The sequence below is a fragment of the Pelophylax lessonae genome, assembly GCF_965119305.1.
Source record: "Pelophylax lessonae genome assembly, chromosome: 4".
NCBI lineage: Eukaryota > Metazoa > Chordata > Amphibia > Anura > Ranidae > Pelophylax > Pelophylax lessonae.
The window spans coordinates 606404601-606427271 of NC_138771.1; the positions used below are offsets into that span (position 1 = coordinate 606404601).

Genomic DNA, 22671 nt, shown 5'->3' on the forward strand with positions numbered 1-22671 from the left:
TCAATGTCTCGAAATGACTAAGTCCTATCTGCCAGTGCAACAGAGGGACTCTGCAGGAACATGAGAAAAACAAGGTGGTGACATCACTGCAATTGTAGTCCAACCACACTTCAGTCCCATAAATAGGTCTGTGCAGGCCTAGGGCTTGGGAGTAAACACTGCCTGTGCTTTGCACCAGTGTTGTGCTGATGGTGGGTGCAATGCTCTGCATCCTTTAATGTATATTTACTATTATTTTTTTTTGCATGGATTATAAGAACGATGTTGCTGCATTTACTTTGTTGTGAAAGTTAGCTTAAAAAGTAATTCTGCAAATTTTTGTGACTTGCACACATCTACCCTGAGGAGGCGTCTATTTACTTATTTTATCTTTTGCAGTTTCCTCTGCCATCTGTCTCCCTGTTGGACAGTAACAAAGCACTGTGCTCAGTGAGCAGGCAGAACTGGAATAAAAATATCTAGTTTTGCTTTGTGGCAAAGGCACTTAAATTTCAGAATTTAAATATAAGCAGCAAGATAAAATCTTGAGTTTATTTGGCTGGCTGTAAGTCCAGTGGTATGTAAAATGATTTATTTTTTTTTTTCTTGTAGGCTGATTCCTATCCTGGTCAATGGAATGAAATACAATGAGATTGATATTATTCTTTTAAAGGTGAGGATTTGTGTAACATTCCTTTTTAATGGGAACTCAACAAAAGCCTCAAACTCTGCATTCGGATTGGAGTATTGTTTTGTGGGTATCTGGGACATATAATAAAAATTGAAGCCACTTGCAGTCCCTATTGATTCATTCGTTCATGAGGAAGACTAGAAAAGGCAGTCACATTCTATAGTTTGAAGGATAGCCTACTTCATTTCTTGAAGTTATCTAGACTTTCTTTCTCGTTGCTCATCCTTGCTTGGGGTTGGTAGGGCTTTGAGCATATGAATTTCAACACGATTCCTTAGATATATTCATTTCCTGAAGACATTCAGAGGGCTTTGCTAACCACGAGACAGGAGAGGTGATCTGCAGAGGAACTATTGATGGTCTCAGTAAGATGGGGAATGGAACAAGAAAAACAATTGTATTTTAAACCCATTTAATTTACTTGGATGGAGTAGAAGGAATAAAGATGTCTCTTAATTGCATTCCCATAACCTTATTTATGCCTTTACCCCATCTATTACCCCATCCATTTTTTATACAAGATATTTACCTATAAAGCCTCCCTTGTGTAGAAATCCAAATAGCCTGAGACTGCTGCTGGGTGCTACCATCTTGGATGTGATGTTGGCACTCCGCTGTCACTCTGTAGCTCAGGTGCCCAATTTGTGGGCTGCGTGCATCCCACTGGCTTTTCAGCACCTGTCACATTGCAGAATGACAGCTGGGTGCAGGCAGTGGATAACACTATGTTCCAACACCATAAGAGAGAATGTACTGTGGGTGGAGTTGTCCCTTCCCGAAGTAGAGAGCCCGCAGGAGAGTGTGACATGGGAGAGTGATGGGAAAGTGATCATCAAAGGGGTGAGATTAACACTTTCATTGACATAACCAACAATACAGTGGGAATGGGGGTGGGTAATAGCCATTTCGCTACCATGAACAAAAATATTTGGGGGCGGGGGGTGGGGGAGAACTTTCCCTGCCATGACCAGCAATGCAGAGGGGGGTAGACTATTCACATTTACTGCCTTGACTACCAATATAGGGGGAATGGGGATTGACCTCCAAAATGGGGGTTAACACTTTACTGCCAATGACAGCCATTGTGTGTTAATGGTATGGACTCCATGTTAAGTGGTGGTATTGCGTCTGCTGACACCAATGCTGTGGTGGGGGGGGTTGGTGTTGGGGCCACTGACACCACTGCTGGAGGTTGGTGTTGGGGCCACTGACACCACTGCTGGAGGTTGGTGTTGGGGCCACTGACACCACTGCTGGAGGTTGGTGGTGTTGGGGCCACTGACACCACTGCTGGAGGTTGGTGGTGTTGGGGCCACTGACACCACTGCTGGAGGTTGGTGGTGTTGGGGCCACTGACACCACTGCTGGAGGTTGGTGGTGTTGGGGCCACTGACACCACTGCAAAAAAAAATCAGCAGGACTGACACTTTTTGGCTGCTGAGGTGCAATATTGCGATGCTATTGTGAAGCCCTCTGAAAGCGTTTGGGGCCCTCTATAATTTTGCAGTTCACCACCACTGCTCTTGTAATATCCCTGTTGCTCCTCCCCCAGCTGCTACATAAAAGGGGGGGGGGGGGGTGAAGGGGAAATAAAGGGGAAGGGCCCCAGCATTGGTAGTAAGAAAAGAAACCTGCATGGAGAGGAGGGGACTGTTTCAGGGAATTGTCCTGGTGTGGTCACATTTTTGTAGAGTGTTGTAAAGTACATTACAATTGAATAAAAATAGTTTCATGGAAAAGAAAAGCCTTTCAAGTAAGCATTTCAAATAGATTTTCCTGTGCTTTTACCTGCAATTGTCTAATTTAATGACCATCTCTTTAAGTAGCTATTGCACAACTGAGGCACAACAAATCCACTTATAGTTCATTTCCTTGCTTTGATCAGGGAGATGTTGAGGAAGATGAAACCATTCCAGACAGTGAGCAGGACATCAAGCCTCGCTTCCACAAGTCACGCACAGTGACACTGCAGCACGAGGAAGAGAGGGCTGAAGGAGAGGAAGATGCAGATGATGAAGATGATGACGATGATACGTTATCTGACTGGAATCTGAGTATGTACCATTGTTACAAATCCAAGCACATGTCTTCCTGAAATGATGCAGAATTCTCTTCCTGAGTTAATGCTGAGGGTCCTTTGTATTCATACTGGCTGATCAGACATTCTTGTGTGCTAAATCATCAATGCACATTTGTTTACTTTACAAAGTAATCTCCGCTTACTGCCTTTCTTTAGGGAAATGTTCCGCTGCAGCTCTGGATGTCCTGGCTAATGTATTTCGAGATGAATTGCTTCCTCACCTTCTACCCCTTCTCAAGAACCTCCTCTTCCATCCAGAATGGGTCATAAAGGAGTCAGGCATACTTGTTCTTGGCGCCATTGCTGAAGGTTTGTTTCTTTATAATGTGTGTTCAGAATAGCTTTTTGGTTAGTACTGGGCTTCTGACTTCACTTGCTTTCAGGACACTGCATTTAAGCTGCATGTTCACCTTGTGTTTGTGTAATCTCCCCCACAACCCCCCCCCCCCCCCCCCCCCCCCCCCGTATCCCAAAAGCATGCTAATAGGTTATTAGGCATCTGCCTGGTTCTTTCTATGACAGCATGTGAAATGGCTTTTCACATGTGAGTTGGCTTTTTACTCCATTTGGTCTGACTGACAGATGATAAACTGCCTTGTATTGCCTGTACATAAATATGGCAGATATTTTCTTTGTGCCTTTCAAAACCTTCATAGGAGAAAGACACTTCAAGCCATGCTGTGCTCCACACTTGTGCTCAATAGACAAACTCACCAGAGGTGAAAGCCCTTACTAGAATATTCAGGTCAACCTGCGCTTATAATCTTCCCATCCACGTGTTCTGTGCTTGTCCTTATCCCACTATTTCTTCAAATTATCAAAAATGTATAATAGACTTGAAACATTTCAAATCAAGAGAATGCTGAAACACTCACTTTCTTTAGACTGCTCACCCACACCAGTTTCTAAATGCGTGGATGTCCATCTCCTGCCACTGAGAAAATGTAACTACCTTCATTTGTGTCTGATGAGAGCGCTTGCGGTCCTAGCATTTTGCTCAGCTCACAGTCACTATAACACTGTTTGCAAGGTACATTGGGGTTTCTAGTGTGAAAACCCAGTACTGGTCATATTCTCGTTAACAGCCTGTGTATAGCGAGGTCCAGTCTGTTCTGGGGAATAGGGCTTGTCTTCTTTTTGTGATCAGTGTAATCTGATTTCTCCTTTTCACATCTCAGCTCATCAGCTCATTTTTGTAGAAGGAGCTTGCATCTGTTTAGATTTGTCTCTGCACACATCTTGCAATGCCAACATTGTGTACAGTGTTTTTATAGATTTATGCCCACCTAACTATATTGATTTACTGCTAAATGCATCGATTTTGCATTATCACAAATACACGTTCTTTAACTTCTGTGTTTAAATCTGTATCATCCTAAGTATATAATGCTTTTGTTGATATCCTGTATTTAAGTTCTGGGCGTTTTGAAATGTTAGGTTAACGCATACATTTTTTTTTTTCCTGTACAGGTTGCATGCAGGGAATGGTTCCCTACTTACCAGAGCTCATCCCTCACCTCATCCAGTGCCTCTCAGATAAGAAAGCTTTGGTACGCTCTATAGCTTGCTGGACTCTGAGTCGCTATGCCCACTGGGTAGTCAGCCAGCCTCCCGACCTCTACCTGAAACCCCTCATGACTGAGCTGCTTAAACGCATCCTGGACAGCAACAAACGGGTGCAGGAAGCTGCATGCAGGTAATGCTATCAGTGGGAACTGATTTTAGATCTGTATACAATATCTCTCATCCTTGTTTTATTGAATTGTGAGAAAAGAAGTTAAAGTTGTATTAAACGCAAAGCTCTACCCAAAAGGGGAAGCTCCGCTTGTCTGTCTCACCCCCCTGCACCCCCTCCGCTGCCACATTTGGACACCTTTCAGGGTGGTGGGGGGAGCAGGTTCCTGGTTTTGACAGGTACCCGTTCCCACTTCCTGCTGACTTTGCCACGGAAACCTGAGCCAGAAGTTTGCCCCCCTCCTCCTTCCCTCACCGCCGGGCCGTTCACAAAGCGCAGCTCGCTTCGCATGCACAGTAGGGAACCAGCTATAAAGCTGCAAGTCTTTACTCCTGGTTTCCCTTAGCCAAAATGACAGAGGCAGCATTCGAGAGCCGATTGAAAAATCGCCTCGGGTGATGACACCGCTGGTTTCATGGACAGGTAAGTGTCCTAATAAGTCAGCAGCTACAATATATGTAGCTGCTGACTTTTAATTTTTTTTCTAAAGGAGCCCTGCGTTAAAACCAAGACCAACACCTTTATGATATTACAGCTTACGTGTTCTGTATTAGTTTTTGTTTTTTAGACCTTTTTTTTTTTTTTTGCCTTCATAAACACCTGTTGATCTGGCTAGCAAGTCTGTTATTTTTTAACTTCTTTAACAGACTATGCTGTCCAACAAGAATGTCATTTACCACTGACAGATGTGTGTGCAATGGTCAACTTTTATTCATTTTTGTAAAAGATTTAACCTAAAAGAGAAAATGTTGCTGTAGCGGTTTAAAAGTGTTTGGCCGTGGAGTCATGGCCACAGCACAGGGTTCTTGAAGAGAAAACTATTTAATCACCGCACTTTCTTCAGAGGTCTATGAGGGCTTGTTTTTAAAGTGGTATGCTTTTTTTCTTTTTAAACCTGCAAGGTAAAGTTATGTGCTAGTATGCATCTCATACTAGCACTTTATGTGAAACTTACCTTAAAACAAAGCCCTCCAGTGAACGCACTGTCACCGCTGACAGGGCTTCCATCTTCACCCAATCTTCCTTCTGGGTTCGTGTCCTCACCGCGATATCGCGCAATTGCGGGAGCTGCTGTTCATGGCACGGAGGGCCGTTCCTTCAGAGTGCATGTCCAGTGACGTCACTGGCCAATTCACAAGTAAATATCTCGTATACAGTGCACATTGCACCTATAGGTAAGCCTTCTTTATAGCATTATATATGTCAACCACGTGAGTTTATTCCCACTTTAAGCATATTTACTGCTTGTTAAAAGTGTACATATTTGAATGTCCATATCCTGGCCACAGTTGTATTTTAGTGGATGACTCGATAAGTCACTGCTCCTTTCCTCTCTCCACAGCGCATTTGCCACTCTGGAGGAAGAGGCGTGCACAGAGCTTGTACCATATTTGAGCTTTATCTTGGACACACTGGTTTTCGCTTTTGGAAAGTATCAACATAAGAACCTCCTGATCCTATATGATGCCATTGGGACACTAGCAGATTCTGTTGGACACCATTTAAATCAGCCGGTGAGTTTTTTGTTTTGTTTTTTTTTTGTATAGGGGCAGTTGCTGGGATGTGCTGGTAAATGACATTTGAAGCCATACCCTAGCAGAATGGGTCTCTGGAGGTGATGCAGATAAGACAATTGAAGTTTTCTGATGATGTCTCAGTATTCATACTGTCTGATCCAGAGATGGGAGCGCTAGCCTTTAAAGAGAATGTTTAACCTTAGATTAGCTTGATGTAAATGTTTTCAGTTTGCTAAAGGCCAACTTAACCTCTTCCTAAAAAAGCTTTGGTTTGGACTTAAATACTTAAAACCAAGACTTTCATATGCATCCTCCTTTTTTTTTTTTTTTCCACACTAGTGAAGCTATACTTGCTCATAACATGCAGTTCCTTACTCGTGCTTTCAGTGCTGCATAATGGTTTAGGCCACAATCTATCTCAAGGGCATACAACCGGTTCACTTTAATAATGGCCATACCTGTTGGCTTATATTTTCTTTGTGCCTTCTGGTTGCTCAGTTTGGCTGCAGGAAGTGAAGCAGCCTTGTGTAAACTTGATGTGGAGCTTACACATGGCCGAGGACTCAGTCCATGCCTCACAAGCATTAACAGCCAATAGCAAAGTTCCAGTATCAAAAAGGATAATTAGTGGCCTTAGATTTTTAATTGGCACCAAGAATACAAACAACTGAATAAAATTCACAATATTAATACAATTTCTTAAGAGACCATAGTCTGTAATATATTAAAAGGCAACAAAAGAAAATGTACATAGATTCAAAACCACTGCATATATCGTACAGCACGTCTTCAATGCTTAACTACTTTGAGACCAAGCTTAAAGCGGAGTTCCAGCCATTTACTCACCTGTCCAACGGTCCAGCGATGCGGCCGCCGGAAGCCTCGATCCTCTCCCTCGGCGCCGGCATCACTGCTGTGGGCACCCGGCTGTTACAGTTTGCGGCTTCACAGCCGGGTACCCACTGCGCATGCGCGAGTCGCGCTGCGCGCCGTGATTGGCCGGCAATCTTCTGGGACCTCTGACGTGTCCCAGAAGATTGCAGGGAGGGAGGGGGAGAGGAGAACTTCCGCTCAGGGCGCCGCGGCGCTCCGAGCGGAAGTGGGAGCGGGTACCTGTCAAAACTAGGTACCCGCTCCCCCCCCCCCCCCCCCCCCAAAAAATGACATGCCAAATGTGGCATGTCGGGGGGTCAGGACTCCCTAAAGCGGAAGTTCCACTTTTGGGTGGAACTCCGCTTTAAAGTTTCAACCAATATAACCCCCAAACATTATACCTTTTTGTTTTGTTTTTTTTTTTTTTTTTTTTGCAGAGCCCCTTGGAAATGGCAGTTGTTGCAGTTTTTTATGTTACACTGTATTTGCACAGTGGTTTTGCATACACAATTTACTTTTGGGCAATAAAACACTTTGAAAATGTGAAAGATGTTGCGCCGAGTTAATAGATACCTAACGTGTCACACTTTAAAATTGTGCATGCTCGTGGAATGGCCACAAACTATGGTATTTAAAAAGGGGATGCTTTAAACCCCTAACAGGTTACCTCTTTAAGGAGGTCTATTACTAGAATTATTGCTCTCACTCTGTTTGTGACAATACCTCATGTGGTGCGAATACATTTTACATGTTCATGCATGACTTGCGTATGCGTTTGCTTCTGGATGCGAGCATGAAGGGATGGGGTTTTCTTTTTAAACTTTTTCTTTTCTTGTTTTTTTTTTTTTTCTTAATTAACAAGGTCTTTATTGCAAAAAAAAAAAAAATGCAAGAAAATTACATGCAAAAATAGAACAAAGAATACAACCGTTCATATGGAGAATGCAATGAGAATACAGCTGGGTGAGCACAATAAACAGAGAATAAGCAGGTATAACAATCAGACATTGTGATAGAAGAGCTGCCAGACACAGCAAGGGCAGAAAACAAACCCGGGTGGCAGTCTACAAAGACCATGACCAGCAACAGCCCAAACACCGCACACAGTATGAGGGAGAAACCACACACCAACATTGTGTGGTCTATATACACGTCTCCGGAGCCCGAACCCATCTGTCCCAGACCTTATTGTATTTGGATGAGCAGCCCCTGTGGGTATATATCAATTTTTTATAGGGCAGGGTCGTATTGACCTCTCGGAGCCAGTCCCGGAGTGAAGGAGGAGTGTCTCTCATCCAACGACTGGCAATGCATTTTCTGGCGAGAAACAACGTTTCATGTAAAAACAGAGTGGTGTATTTATCTATACTGACATCAGGGGGTATCCCTAATAAGCAAAATTTCGGGGCCAGCGTTAGAGGGGAACCCATGGTGTCGTGAAGAAATCTAACCACCTGTCCCCAGAAGCCCTGGATCTCCGGGCATTGCCAGATGAGGTGGTAAAAGGTGCCCTGTTCCTGCCGACACACAGGGCACTGCCCGGACACCTCACTACGGTACTTAGCCGTCATTATTGGCGTCAAGTAGGCCCGGTGTAGGATGAACAATTGGGTTAGGCGATCCGAAAGTTTTGGAGAGACCAGTTGACAACTGTCGAGGGCGTCTTCCCACTCCTCATCGTCCATGGTCCCAACATCTCCCTCCCATTTAGTTTTAACAGCGTAGGCCAAGACTGTAGAAGCTGGTAACAGAAGGGCATTATACATATGAGAAATGAGTTGTTTAGACTCCGATCCCATCACTACCTCCAACACCGAGATCGGGGACAGGTCGGGCATAGGTCGGGGGAATTGAGCAGAGAAAGCGTGCCTAATCTGCAGATATCTGAAGAACATATAGTTGGGAAGGTCATACTGGCTTTTCAGGGCGTCAAAGGGCGTAAGGGTGCCATTAGTGATTATATGAGCAAGATAGCTGATACCATACTGGACCCAAACATGTGCATCCGGGATAGAGGCAAGCTCGGGGAGGCTAGTATTATGCCAGAGAGGCGTGTGTGCATGAAGCCGGGGAACGTCTAATTTAGCGGACACCACGTCCCAGACACGCCTGTACTGGAACAGCATGGAAGTGCGGTCCCCTCGGGACGCGGCGCCCCGCATGCCCATCAGAACCAGTGACAGGGGATCCGCAGATGCATGGGCCCAGGTAGGAGTGAGGAGAGCCAAAAACCTCTCCCTATCGGAGTTGTGAAGGTGGAAAAAGTGGGACAATTGCGAGGCCAAGTAGTACAAATTGAAATCAGGAAGGGCGAGGCCACCCAAGTCAGTGGGATTCTTAAGTTTCCTCCAGGCCAATTTGTGTCTACTAGAGCCCCATATAAAAGGCTTGAGGATAGAATCGATCTGCAGGAAAAACTTAAGGGGGAGGTATATCGGAGACTGCCATAAGATGTACAATAGTTTGGGGAGTAGCACCATTTTGACGAGGTTGACTCGGCCACGCACCCCCAGAGGAAGGCGCGCCCACGTCTGGGTCTTGGATTTCAACAATGCAAAGAGGGGTTGTAAGTTATCGCGTATGTAATCGCCCGAGGAGTTGGTCACGAGGATCCCCAGATATTTAATACGGGGCACAACCTGAAGTGGAAAGAGCGGGTCAATGGGTAAAGGGGATATATCGTCGATAGGCAAGATTTGAGATTTGTCCCAGTTAATTTTTAACCCAGAGTAACGACCAAATTGTTCAATAAGGGTAAGAGCGACGGAGAGGGAGGTGCCCGGGTCGGCCAGGTATAGCAGTGTATCATCGGCATACATACCGATTTTTTCCTCCAGGGCGCCCACTCTAAGTCCATGTATGTCAGGGTGTGACCGTATCGCAATCGCCAGCGGCTCGGCCACCAACGCGTATAGAAGGGGAGAGAGGGGGCAACCCTGCCGGGTACCCCTGGTGAGGGGGAATCCAGCCGACGTGCACCCATTGGCCGAAACCTTAGCCATCGGGGCCTGATATAGAACATGAACCCAACGGATGAAGTTTGGGCCAAAGCCATATCCCTCCAAGCACCGCCACAGGAAGCCCCATTCAACCGAATCGAAGGCCTTTGCCGTGTCCAAGGACACCACGACTCTAGAGCCAGCATTATCATGAGTGGCCTGAAGGTTCATGAACAGGCGCCTCAGGTTGAAGGAGGTGTTCCTGCCCGGCATAAAACCCGACTGGTCAGCATGGACTAAAGACAAAATGACTTTGTTAAGTCTGATCGAAAGGACCTTGGCCAGTATCTTGACATCTACCTGAAGTAGAGAGATCGGGCGGTAGGAGGCAGGCTGGTGAGGGTCCTTACCCGGCTTGGGGATAAGCACAATTAACGCTTCCCGTAGGGAAGGAGGCAGTGTGGAAGTCTCAAAGGCATGTTCAAACATAGTCAGTAAGTGTGGCACCAGTACATCGGAGTAAGTGGAGTAAAACTCTATAGGCAGGCCATCCATACCCGGTGCCTTAGACCTAGGAAACTTGGCCATAGCCTCTAGGATCTCATCCTGTGTCAGCGGGGCCTCCAAGAGAGTCAGCTGGTCAGCCGTCAGTTGGGGGAGAACGTCCGGGGACAGGAACGGTAGGATTGGTGAGTCATCAACCGGGGCAGTGGAGGTGTACAGGTCTCGGAAGAAGTCCCGGAAGCAGCTTGCCACCCTCCCAGGGTCAGAAATGGGGGGACCATGGGGGGAGTGTAGGGTGATTACCACTGGAGGTCTGTCATTACTATGAACCAGATATGCTAAAAGCTTGCCCGCGCGTTCGCCATGCTCATATAGCTTTTGTTTCTGGAAAAAAAGGGACCTGCGAGCCTTCTCAAAATCCAGTTGTTCCACTACTCTAGTCAAAAGTTTTAATTGATCCGCTCCAGCCGGAGTCGGGTCCGCTGCGAACGCCGCCTCCGCGACTGTCAGGGCCCCGGTGGCTTCAGCGTAAGCCCGGGCAGAGTCCGATTTAATGGCATTGATAGTGGTCGTCAGGGTCGACCGAGCATGAAGCTTGAAGGTCTCCCAGACCACCAAGGGTGAGGCCGAACCACCATTTTCAGCAAAAAATTGTTGCCACACGGCGGCCAGGTCCGTCCCCTCAGGGATGAGGGAGAGCCAAAACGGGTTCAGCCGCCACGCCGGCCGAACTCGTTCACACTGAATCTTAAGCGTGACCCAATAGGGGCTATGGTCGGAGAGACTACGGGGCGAAAAGCCTGCGTCCAAAAGTCTGGGGAGCAAAAAGGGGGAAATAAAAATGAAATCTATACGGGACATAGAGTTATGAGCTGCGGAGAAGCATGAGTATGCCCTGAGGGAGGGATACCGAACCCTCCAGGTATCCAGCAAATTAAATTCTGCCATAAGGCGGGCAAATCTGGTGGTCGTGGGCTGTGGCTGAGCAGACCCGGAGGTGTGCAACCTGTCTAGACCGGGGTTCATGGTGTTGTTAAAATCCCCAAGCCAGATTGCTGGTGTACGGGGGTGCAACATCATGAAGTCCAGACCCTCTAGTAATATAGTGGCCGCAAAAGGTGGGGGTACATAGAAGGCCTGCAGCAAATAGGGTTCACCATGTAGCAGTACATCCAAAAACACATATCTTCCCAGTGGGTCTACTGAGGACCCCCGGAGCTCAAAATGCACTGATTTGGCGACCAAAATCGCCACCCCACGGGAGTGGGAAGTGAACAGGGATTGGAACGTCCAGCCTATCCACGGGCGCTTCAGCGCCCTGTGGAGAGCACCATCAAGATGGGTCTCGAGCAGAACTATAATATCGGCCCTGAGGCGTTTTAGGATGTCAAACACCGCCGACCGTTTAAGTTTATCTCTCATGCCCCGGACGTTCCAGGTGAGGAATTTAAGGTGCGCCATAGGATGGGGCTAATGGGACAGCTTGCAGGAGCTCCGGGGATTCCGTTCGACTCAATCCACCACCCGACAGTACCATATCTGGAAACCACAAAGCGGCAGTAAGAGAGGTCAAAATTACACCCAGCTTTAAAGAAACATACAATGCAGGTAATATAATGCGTTGCATAGTGCTCGAGAAAAAATACAACATAACATACATCAACAATAAAGACAACTCACCCACCCTCCCTGCCCTGCACCTACCCCAACTGGTGCGGGCTTTCAAGTACCCAACCCAATCAATCACCTGGCGCGACCCAAAAAAGGGGCCCACCAACAGGAAAATAAAGAAAAGAAAAAAAAGAAAAGAAAAAACAAAAGAAAAAAAAAGGAGGAGCAACAAGATATTCCAGTAGAAGCAAGGGGCACAGTGGTGCACCGGTGTAGTGGAAATACCACCCCTGCCACCCGGTGCCGTGACAGAGGGGAGGTTGGGGAAAGCGCCTAACATAGGCGAACATGGAGAGCGAAACTTCGCTGGGTAGCAAGACATGCATATAGGACAAACAGTGAGAGACTCCAGATGCTCCACCGGCTTGTACGGATGGGAGTGTCCATGCCGGGTGTAGATGAACTAGGAGAGCAACAAAAAATAGTACTTGCGTCCGGCTAGGTGAATCAAAGGGATAAAGGAGGGTCATGGGCCCCCCAGTCCGTGAACCAAAGCAGTTCCAAATAGTTCCAAACACCCTCCGACACGACCGCAGCTCCAGGCCAGGAGCCAGAGGGCCCGGGGGGGTAAGCGAAGACAGCAATACAGAGCGAGTGAAAGGGGAACAAGGAAGGAGTCCAACAGATCCGGGGAGATTCCGCCACAAGAGAAGGGGGGAAGAGGCATGAGGCACAATCAACCTCGAGCCTCAAGATGCTCCAGCCAGGATATAGCAGCTTCTGGATCGTCAAAGAAGTGCACTCTATCGTCTCCCTCCACACGGAGGCGGGCAGGAAACAGCATGGCGTACTTGATGTTCTTTATGCGGAGCCTACGTTTTGCTTCAATAAATGTTTTCCGTTTTTTCTGAACCTCCGCCGAAAAGTCAGGGAATATCGCCAGTCTTCCATTCCCAAAGGGGATATTGCCCTTCTCCCTGCTGAGACGGAGCACAGCATCCCTGTCCCGGAAATTCAGGAGTTTAGCTATGAAGGTGCGGGGGGGTGCTCCTTGCGGCGGTGGTCTACCAGACAGGCGGTGGGCCCTCTCCACCACAAAAGTAGCAGAGAAGGCTTCACGGCCATATGTGTCAATCAGGAGTTTTTCTAAAAAGTCTGACGGGTGAGCTCCTTCTGCCCCCTCAGGCAATCCTATAAGCCTGATATTACACCTCCGCAGCCTATTTTCTATATCATCATGCTTGAGCAGGAGCTGGGTGACCTGTAGCTGGAGGCGATCAGAAGCATTTTGCAGGGGGGGCAGGGAATCCTCCACGGTGCTTATCCTCTGCTCTGCCTCAGACACCCTCTCCCGCACTGCCTGGAGATCTTGGCGGACCAGGGAGATATCAATCTTCACCTCCTCAATCCGTGAGGTCAAGGAAGCCTGGCACAATGAAATAGCCTCTAGTACCTTTGCAGTGTCGGCTCCCGCCGCGCTCGCCTCCGCTCCCGCCTGGGCGCCATCTTGGGACTGAGAATCCTTCTCTGTGCGGCGGTATTTGTCCAGCTTGGCGGCCGCGTCCGCCGTTTTTTTGGGCGGCGACATGCTGCGGACGGTCCAGAGGGCGATCGGTGATGTCGGGGAGGCAGAGAGGATCTCGGGGTGCAGGATATTGTGAGGTAAGGAGTATACGCCGGCGGAGCTGCTCTCACTCACGTCCTACTCCATGCCGCTCCAGGCCACGCCCCCTTTCTTTTCTTGTTTTAACCACTTAAGCCCCGGAAGATTTTACCCCCATTCCGACCAGGTTTTTTTTTGCGATTCGGCACTGCGTTGCTTTAACGGACAATTGCGCGGTCGTGCGACGCTGTACCTAAACAAATTTGACCTTTTTTCCCCACAAACAGAGCTTTCTTTTGGTATTTGATCACCTGTGCGATTTTGTTTTTTTTTTTTGATCATGCTCTATAAACAAAAAAAGAGCGTCAATTTTGCAAAAAACAATATTTTTCACATTTTTTATATGAAATTCCCCAAAAAAAAATGTAAAAATCAAAATTTTTTAACATTTTCGGCCAATTTGTTTTATGCTACCTATGTTTGGTAAGAAAAAATCGCAAAAAGTGTATTTTGATTGGTTTGCGCAAAAGTTATAGCGTGATTACTAGCAAAGGGAAAGTTTTTTTTTTTTTTTTAACGCGTAATGGCAGCGATCTGCGTTTTTTTTTTTTTGCGGTACTGCGACATTGCGGCGGACAGATCGGACCCTTGACTGACATTGACACTTTTGGGGTTACCAGTGACATTTCTACAGTAATCCGTGATATATATATAATATGCACTGTTACTGTAAAATTACACTGGCAGTGAAGGGGTTAACTTTTTTTGAGAGGGAGGGGCTGTGTGTGTCCCTAGGGGCGTGATTCTAACTGATTGGCTGTGGCTTGAGCTGTAGGAACAGTGATCAACGGTCCTACATAGTAGAACCGTATGATCACTGTTTCTACACAGGGGAGAATGACAAGCGGCTTGTTTACATCAGCCGCCTGCCTTTCTCCACCGACGATCGCCGAGTGACCGGCGGACATCGCGTCCGCTAGTCACGCGCGGGGGGGGGGCGTCCGTCCGTGACCGTGCGGGAGAAGGAGCGCGCCTCCGGGGGAGCGCGCTCGCTCCCTAGACCCTCACAGGCTAGCGACTTAGCACTACGTCGCTCTGCCTGTGAGGGGCTGACCACCGCAGTAAATAGTCGTGCGGCGGTCGGCAAGCGGTTAAAGCAGTAAAAAATGTAATGTAAGTAATGTAAACATCCCCTGTAATAGAAATAAGGATGATGGGTCCTCTTTATGGAGAGATCGGTACCTTTTTCAAAGCAAAAAAAAAAAAATTCCAGCCTGGACTAGAAGTGACATCATGACATCACTCTGGTGATCCGAGGCCACAGTGGCGATCGAAGAGGATCTGCTCTTTGATTGCCTGTGGGAGCAGCCTGACGAACTGGTACAAACGGTAAGCCTGAGAGACACCGACCAGAGGGGGAGACGTGTCCCCTCCCACTGCTTCTGAGAGCCTTCCAGAAACTCGTGAGCGACTCTTAGCGCTTTTTTGAGAAAGCTGGCTGTAAAAAACGATACAGGGGTTAGGGCTTACAGGGGTTAGGGCTAATATCTTCATATACTATATATGCGTATTGCGCTCTTGAAGTGGTTGACGTTTACAAAAATACTCCATTTCAACTCAAAGGTTTTTAGGCTTCTTCATTGGGTTGGTATAGTGGTATGATCTGTAACATAAACGCATGAATAAACCAAACCAAAGTACCAGTGCTATATTGGAGGAAGTCACATAATTCCATTCCCAAATTTACAAGGTTTTTTCTACAATCCTGGTGATCAAAGGGAAGAGCTCCAGAGGTCATTTGAAAAATGAGCAAGATTTTTGTGTTTAGCCAAGCTACTTGATTGGGTTGTATAAAAGTGTTATGGGCAAGAGAGGGAGCCAGAGGCACCACACCCCTCGGTCGTATATAAGGAGGAAAATATTCTTGGGATTTTTAAGGTGCGAATATTGACAATACATAATTTGTAAAAGATTAAACCATTTTATTCCGCGATTCCTTAAAAACAAGAACTTTTAACTACCGCCCGTAATGTAGACAAATAACGGAGGGCGGTATGCTCTTGTTCTGGGATGATATCTGTGTCACTGGGAGACCCTGATCTCGGCAAAGAGCCGATGATGCCATGATGTCCTATCACAGCTGATAATTTGTAAAGAAGGAAATGCCAGTTATCCACTTTTCCTCTCTCACACTGACAGTGTGAGGAGGGGAGAGCCGATCGGCGGCATCTCCTCACAGGGGAGACCTGCACTGATCATCACTGACATGATTATCAGTGCAGCCCCAGCAGTGATGCCAGTCTGTGCTCATCAATAGTGCAAGTCAGTGCTGCATATTAGTAAAAAGTAAAAAATAACTTCAAAAATTATTTTTTTTTCTTTTTTAAAAACCCAACGTAGATTAATTACCACCAAAAGAAAACCCCATTTGTGTGGAAAAAAAAAATGATAAAAATGTAGTTTAGCTGCAGCATTGCATGACCGCGCAATTGTCATTCAAAGTGTTAGTGCTGAAAGCTGAAAATTTTGGCCTGGGCAGGAAGGGGGTGAAAGTGCCCAGTATTGGAAGCGGTTAAAAACATTTTATTTTCTATATTTTTTGTTAAATAGGTCTCCTGTGTCTTTGTTGTAGTATAAGCCCTTTCTATAGTTTAACACACAGTAAAAAAAAAAAAAAAAAAAAAAAAGGGTCCACCGCTATTGGCTAGGCTATACTTCCGGATATGTCTGCTTTGTGTAAGTAGCAGTTACACACGGGACCCACTGGTTCACTTTCCTTTTTGTCCTAATTATTTTTCATTTCTATTCTGGACCAAAACCAATATTCATGTTTAAAACTTCTATAACAGGAGTACATCCAAAAGTTGATGCCCCCTCTAATCCAGAAATGGAATGAGTTGAAAGATGAAGATAAGGACCTCTTCCCACTATTAGAGGTAAATGTTTGATTTCTTTTATGGTAAGGGGTAATCATGGACTCTTACTGGGGTTTGATGTGGAACCAGAAGTCTGAATTCCTCATGTTGGGATTTTGTATTCATACTGTCTGACCTCAGAGTTTCTATGTGCCTAATTCTTCTCAGAAATAGCTGTGGTTCTAATTTGTGAATTTTTATTTTTTTTTTAATATTAGTGCTTGTCCTCCATTGCTACGGCACTGCAGAGTGGGTTCCTACCATACTGTGAGCCTGTGTATCAGAGGTGTGTGACTCTGGTGCAGAAGACACTGGCCCAAGCCATGGTGAGTATTTCACATGCTGCTTTTCTTCAAAATTTTTCCACCCTGTCCCCATTTATTTGCTGCCATGCAGTACTAATGGCGTGAGCAGTTATACGCGTGGGGTAAAGTATTGATGTGCTTCTGTTTTTCATGATGAAGAGTCATTTTATATGCTTTCTTCCTACACAGAAGCTATACATGGAGGGGGGAAGGGGAACTATACTTCCCCCCCCCCCCCCCCCCTACTTGATTGAGAAAAAAAAAATGTTTTACTACTATATCAATCAAGGTTAGATGACCGGGCCAGTTGGCCTGTTTTCTGTTGGCCCCGGTTGTCTTGCGCGTGCCGGACTGTCACCCTGGGACGGGCTCCTATGTGTGCGTGTGTGTATGTATATGTAATATATATGTAGGTGTATGTTAATGGGCGTGTCCTGGGGTGATGGTATTCCGGTGGGGTTTGTGCGGGATAGCCGGGGCCAGTGGCGGGTTGGTTGAATGGCTCTGTCCTTTACCTTGAAGAGTGGCACTGGACCACAAAGTTCCAGCAGTGAGGAAGAGGTGGATATAGTAGTAAAATATATTATTTTTTTTTTTATTTATTTTTTTTAGCAGGGGTTTAGGCAAGAAATTTGAATGGAGTTGGGCTGTAAATATTAAAGTATGAAGACAGTATAAAACTCTTGCTAGGATGTTGACTATATGTTGTGTTTTTTTTTTTTTTTTTAATTTAAAAAAAAAAAAAAAAAAAATTCCACCCTGTGCCCCACTTATCTGATGAGTGTTGTCCTCTTTGTCCCTGACAGATGTACAGTCAGCACCCGGATCAGTATGAAGCGCCCGATAAGGATTTCATGATAGTAGCCTTGGACCTCCTGAGTGGACTGGCAGAGGGGCTTGGTGGCAATGTTGAGCAGCTGGTGGCAAGAAGCAACATCATGACTCTTCTGTTCCAGTGCATGCAGGTAAGAATGGTCTTTGTCGCTTTTAACCCTTTCACTGCCAGGTCCGTACGGACCTACAGCACTACTTGCAGCTGGCTAGGTCCGTACGCCGTATGGACCTCATTTCTCCCTCTGCTATAAGCTCATGGTCCCTTCAATGATCATGAACTTATAACAGAATTGTTCAGCAGACTCTGCTGAACAATTCTATAACTGATCAGTGGACTACAATCCGCTAATCAGAGTTCTTAACCTAAAATGTGACCACCTGAAATTACTCTGGCGCCCCCCCTACGCCCAACCTCCTTTCCTATCCCCTTCACCCCCCTTCCTGCCCCCCAGCACTGATTCCACACCCAATCTGATCAAACAAACTGGTAACCCCGGGTATACCCTTATACCCTTCCTTCATGCCTTTAAGCCTTAGTTTGTTGCTGGTGACCTAGGAAGATGGAATTACTTTTTTTGCTCAGCTGATTTATGATTTTGCAAAAAAAAAGCTACTTTTCCTCTTAAATTAGGATTCATCTCCCTATAGCTACAGAAAGTCTGCATTCTTGGGAGTTATACTGCGCAGTTGTCCTTAGTCTAAAATTGTTTTTCCTGTAACTGGACCCCACTGGATCGGTGAAGTGCTTGGCAGACTAGAGAAATGAAATGCCAGTCTCGGGTCTTGTCTCAGGTTCCTTCCATCCATCTCAGTGAGAGGGCCAAATCTGCAGCCTGTAGTGATGTCCATAGGCTGCTGAGTTACTAAACTGAGGTATGGAGGGGGAGTTCTACCATCAGGTGGCCGCCTACAGTTTGTTTGGCAGTGTCCAGTCATCCTGTATGTGGCAGTAGAACCCTAAGGTTCGATTTCCGGTGTTCCTCAGTGGACTCCAAGAAAAATATAAGGATTCTACTACAGGGAGATGAAGAACCTTTTTTTTTCTCTCTGCGGCACATGGTCATCTGAATGAGTCTTAGTCATGGAGAGGGCAAGAACGACCCTCCACAGGTTTCACTTTACACTGAGTTCAGACCTTTCTTTCTTTTCCCTTCTCAGGACATAATGCCAGAAGTTCGACAGAGTTCCTTTGCCCTCCTGGGTGATCTGACAAAGGCGTGTTTCCTCCATGTAAAACCTTGCATATGTAAGTATCGAAATGAATACCTTTTTTTATATTTTCTTATGGTTAGGACTAAAAAACCGGAATAAAAATGTTGCCTTGTGCATAATTCTATACAACCAGCAGATAAAGTTGATTTTTACATATTCCCCTGCTTTAGCTTTTACTTGTATTTTAAAGCCTATATACAAACTCCATTGATCAGCTAACCCATAGTGCTTTCAGCAGTGTGTGTGTGTGTGTAAAATTGAACTAAATCAATTATAACCTTCATTTTTAATATAGGCCGTATGTTTGTTGCTTGGTTTGTTAAACATTGAGAGAAATATGGGGCTGCCGTTCATTTTAAATATGCTAATTCTCTGGCTATTGATCCATTTTTCTCTTTCGTTCATTGACGGACACAGCTCTGGTCATTCTCGACTATTGGGTTATACTGCCCCCTACAGGATTAGGACACTAGGCACAAAAAAAAAAACTTCTGGCTACACCCATGGGCAGTCCCAGGGGGTATACTCCCTCTTCCTGTTATAGTCACTCAGTTTTTCTGCCTAGTCAGGAGTAAGGACTTAGTTCCTTGCTGGGATCTTTAGTCCTGGCAAAATCTTTTAGATAGTAGATCTCACAGGAAAAATTCAGGAGGAAAAAATTTCTATCAGCTGCCAGACTGGACGACGGGCTGGATAATCTAGATCCAGCACCCCAGTCTGGCCAGCGAGCACTCACAGGCCTCAGCTCTGCGCTAGGTCAGCTGCGACATAGCACCATTGGATGAGGGCTGGCCTTGCGAGTTAAACGTCTCGCGGAGGTCGCATACGACCTGGCCTCAGCCTGAGTCACAGCGTTCCTCCTGGCTGACAGCCCCCCCCATTCCGATGGAGTGGAGGATCTGTCTGGAGCAGTGCCCTCCTGGTATGGTGAGCAGCTGCCCTCCCTCGAGGGTTTTGGGGTGGACGTGGGCCCCTCCTTGGGACGGTCGGACCCCCGGGTTCCCCTCCTTCCTGCAGGCACCCCCCCCCCCCTTTTTTTGAGTCCCTCAGCCTACCCCCCCCACATACACGGGCTGTTTATGTGGTCTGGGGGGGGGGTTGTACCTGGTGTAGGCTCCTGCCAGGGCCCCCTATCCTGCCTGGATCTGTCCTTGAGGCCTAGTATCCCAATTCTGTGTCCCTGTATGCTGCGTGGGGGGCACCATTTTTCTTTTAGCCTGTGTATTCCTATACACGGCGGCCATGTTTGTGTAGTCTGGCGCCCATTTTGTTGTGGTTTGCCATTGGAAACAACGGCGGCCATGACAGTGAAGCCCTGTGGGTGACAATTTCGGCGGTGGGAGCCCCTCCTTATCCCCTGGTGTTGACTCCTGGATCATTTAGCTTCCTGATCGCCACACGTGTAATGCAGATTCTCCTGATGGTTACAGGTGCCTCTGTCAGCTGGTGGTTAGTGTGGTGGGGTCCTTTCACTCTCAGCTGAGGATCACTCTGTGCCTTGTGCTTGGCGACTGGGCGTTGCTGCCAGCACGGTGGAGGTTGTCCCTTAGCAGTGTGTTATTTTTTTCCTCCATGTCTGCGACTGCGCATGAAAAGGTGCTGGTGGATGCACTGATTGTATCTGTGCGTGGGACCTTGAAGATGGAGGAGGCAGTTGAAGCTGCGATGGAGGCGCAGGTCTTCTTTGGCACTCACAAGCCATCCAGAGTGGCAAAGGTGTTTCCTTTCCCTGCCTATTTTGACAGAATTGTCACTAGAGAGTAGGGACAACCAAAGTGTTCCCATGGGATTCCTAAGCGCTTTACTAGGCGTTACCCCCTACGACGAGTCCCTTCCTAAGGAGTGGACTGTCCTACCAGTGGTAAACCCCCCCCCCCAGTTTACAGATTGAACAAGGAAACCCTGATCTGGTTGAAGGACCCGGCTGACCGTAAGGCAGAGGCTGTGTCCCGCACTATGTACCCCTTAGCTGGTATTTACCATTGCCCTGGTGTCGCAAACTCTGACCAAGTGGGCTAAGCTCCTATGCCGTGACCTGGAGGGAAAACCGCTTCCACCCTGCCTTTGCTCAGCTGGCGGACCAGGGGCTGCAGTTTGATACCTCTTTGGATGCGGCTCCTTTGATGGCTCGCCTCTGTTTTGGTGGTGGTCCTTCAGCGGGTCTTTTGGCTCAAATGCTGGCCTGTGGACCAGACTTCTAAAAAGGCCTTAACCGATCTCCTGTTTGGTGCTTCCCTGGATGACATCAATAAAGTTCTATGTAGGGGGGAAGCGTACCTTTTCTTCCGCAGGCTACTAAGGGCAAGGATCCTCGTCGTAGATGTGGATCTTCCTCCTTGGCTCATTAGAAGTTTTTTCTTCCCTCAAGGTTGACTGACAAGGGCTCGAAGCCTTTCAGGGCCTCTGGCAAACTGCTTTGTGTGGGTACAGAAGTTCAGAATAAAGTCCATTCGAGCAGTGGTGGCATCCCTGCGTCAGGGATTTCCTTGCCTCTATAGAGATCAAGGATGCCAATCTTTACATTCCAATTTGTGCCAGTCACCAGCGTTTTCTCAGCTCTGGGAGAAGAGCATTATCAGTTTGTGGCGCTACCCTTTGGTCTCGCCTCCGCTACTCCGGTCTTCACAAAAGTGTTGGCCCTGGTGCTAGCCTTGCTACACCAATGGGGGATCGCGGTACTGGACTACTTGGACAATCTTTCTGCGAGCGGAGTCTCCCTCTGCTCTGGTGGACATCACAATACCAACTCTGCGGGATTTCGGCTGGATTCTGTCCTGGCTCCATCCACTAAGCTGGACTATTTGAGCTTGAATCTGGACTCGGCCGTAGCCAGAGTGCTCCTTCCTCTGGACAAGTTCCAGAAATTGCAGTCTGCAATTCGCCTCCTGATGATATCTACATTTGAGGCGGTTCCGTTTGCACAGTTCCATACGAGTTCCCTGTAAAGGGAGATTCTGACCAAGTGGGACAAGACTCCGCAGTCTCTGGACAATCAGATCCAGCTGAGTCGGATAACAAAGGAGTTCCTGACATTGTGGCTTCGCTTTCCGGTGTTTTGGCTGGGAAAATCCTTCCTTCCTCTCCTCGTGTTGGACAGTGGTTACCACGGATGCCAGCCTGTCTGGCTGGGGAGGTGTCCTCGGCGAGCATTCTGCTCAGAGGATCTGGACGCTGGAAGAGGGTGTTAAAACAGAAATTGGCCTTGAGTAATATTGAGGGCCAGGTATCGGCCTTGGTAGTTTTTTTCCAATGAACTTTGGCCACACTGGTGCATACTTTTCTTCAGGGTGTCTGACGTTTGGTTTCTCCAGTGCGGGCTCTGTTGCCGCCTTGGAATCTTAATTTTGTGCTTTCAGCTCTACAGAAGCCTCCCTTTGAAAATAGTCAGGGAGATTCCCCTGCTTACGCTGTCCCAGAAGGTGGCCGTTTTGGTGGCTCACCTCTGCGCGCAGGGTGTCGGAACTGGCGGCGTTATCCTGTCCTTGTTATATGATGATTCACAAAGATAAAGTGGTGCTTCGCCCCTGTCCGTCATTCCTTCCTTAAGGTAGTCTCTGATTTTCATTTGAATGAAGACATTGTGTTGCCTTCCCTGTGTCCCAGGCCCATTTCCTTGCATGCCTTGGATGTGGTCCGGGCAATAAGGGTGTACCTGTCAGCTACGGAGTCATTCAGGCATTCAGACTCTTTGTGCTTACGGATGGACCTCGCAAAGGGTTGTTTGCTTCCTCTGCGACCATTTCCAGATGGATCAGACAGTGGTTCAGGCCTTTTCCATCATGGGTCAGGTTCCTCCTTTCCCTTTCAAGGCGCACTCTACTAGGATGCTTACTGCCTCCTGGGCCTTCCATCATCAGGTGTCCGTGACACAGA

General features: G+C 47.1%; 1 protein-coding gene across 2 annotated transcripts in view; it reads left to right on the forward strand.

The window, feature by feature from the left end:
• Positions 1–22671, forward strand: part of TNPO2 (transportin 2) — a gene marked incomplete at its 3' end in the record, with an annotated part of 78330 nt that overhangs the window by 41870 nt on the left and 13789 nt on the right. Inside the window, exons 9-17 of one of the 2 annotated variants that reach the window (XM_082254297.1) lie at positions 592–652; positions 2556–2724; positions 2907–3059; positions 4221–4446; positions 5828–5999; positions 16382–16468; positions 16666–16773; positions 17559–17717; positions 18745–18832. In XM_082254297.1, the coding sequence (XP_082110423.1) occupies positions 592–652; positions 2556–2724; positions 2907–3059; positions 4221–4446; positions 5828–5999; positions 16382–16468; positions 16666–16773; positions 17559–17717; positions 18745–18832 (1223 nt within the window). Of the gene's footprint in view, positions 1–591; positions 653–2555; positions 2725–2906; positions 3060–4220; positions 4451–5827; positions 6000–16381; positions 16469–16665; positions 16774–17558; positions 17718–18744; positions 18833–22671 lie in introns of those variants that run through there. The other variant, XM_082254296.1, reaches the window with a different exon arrangement.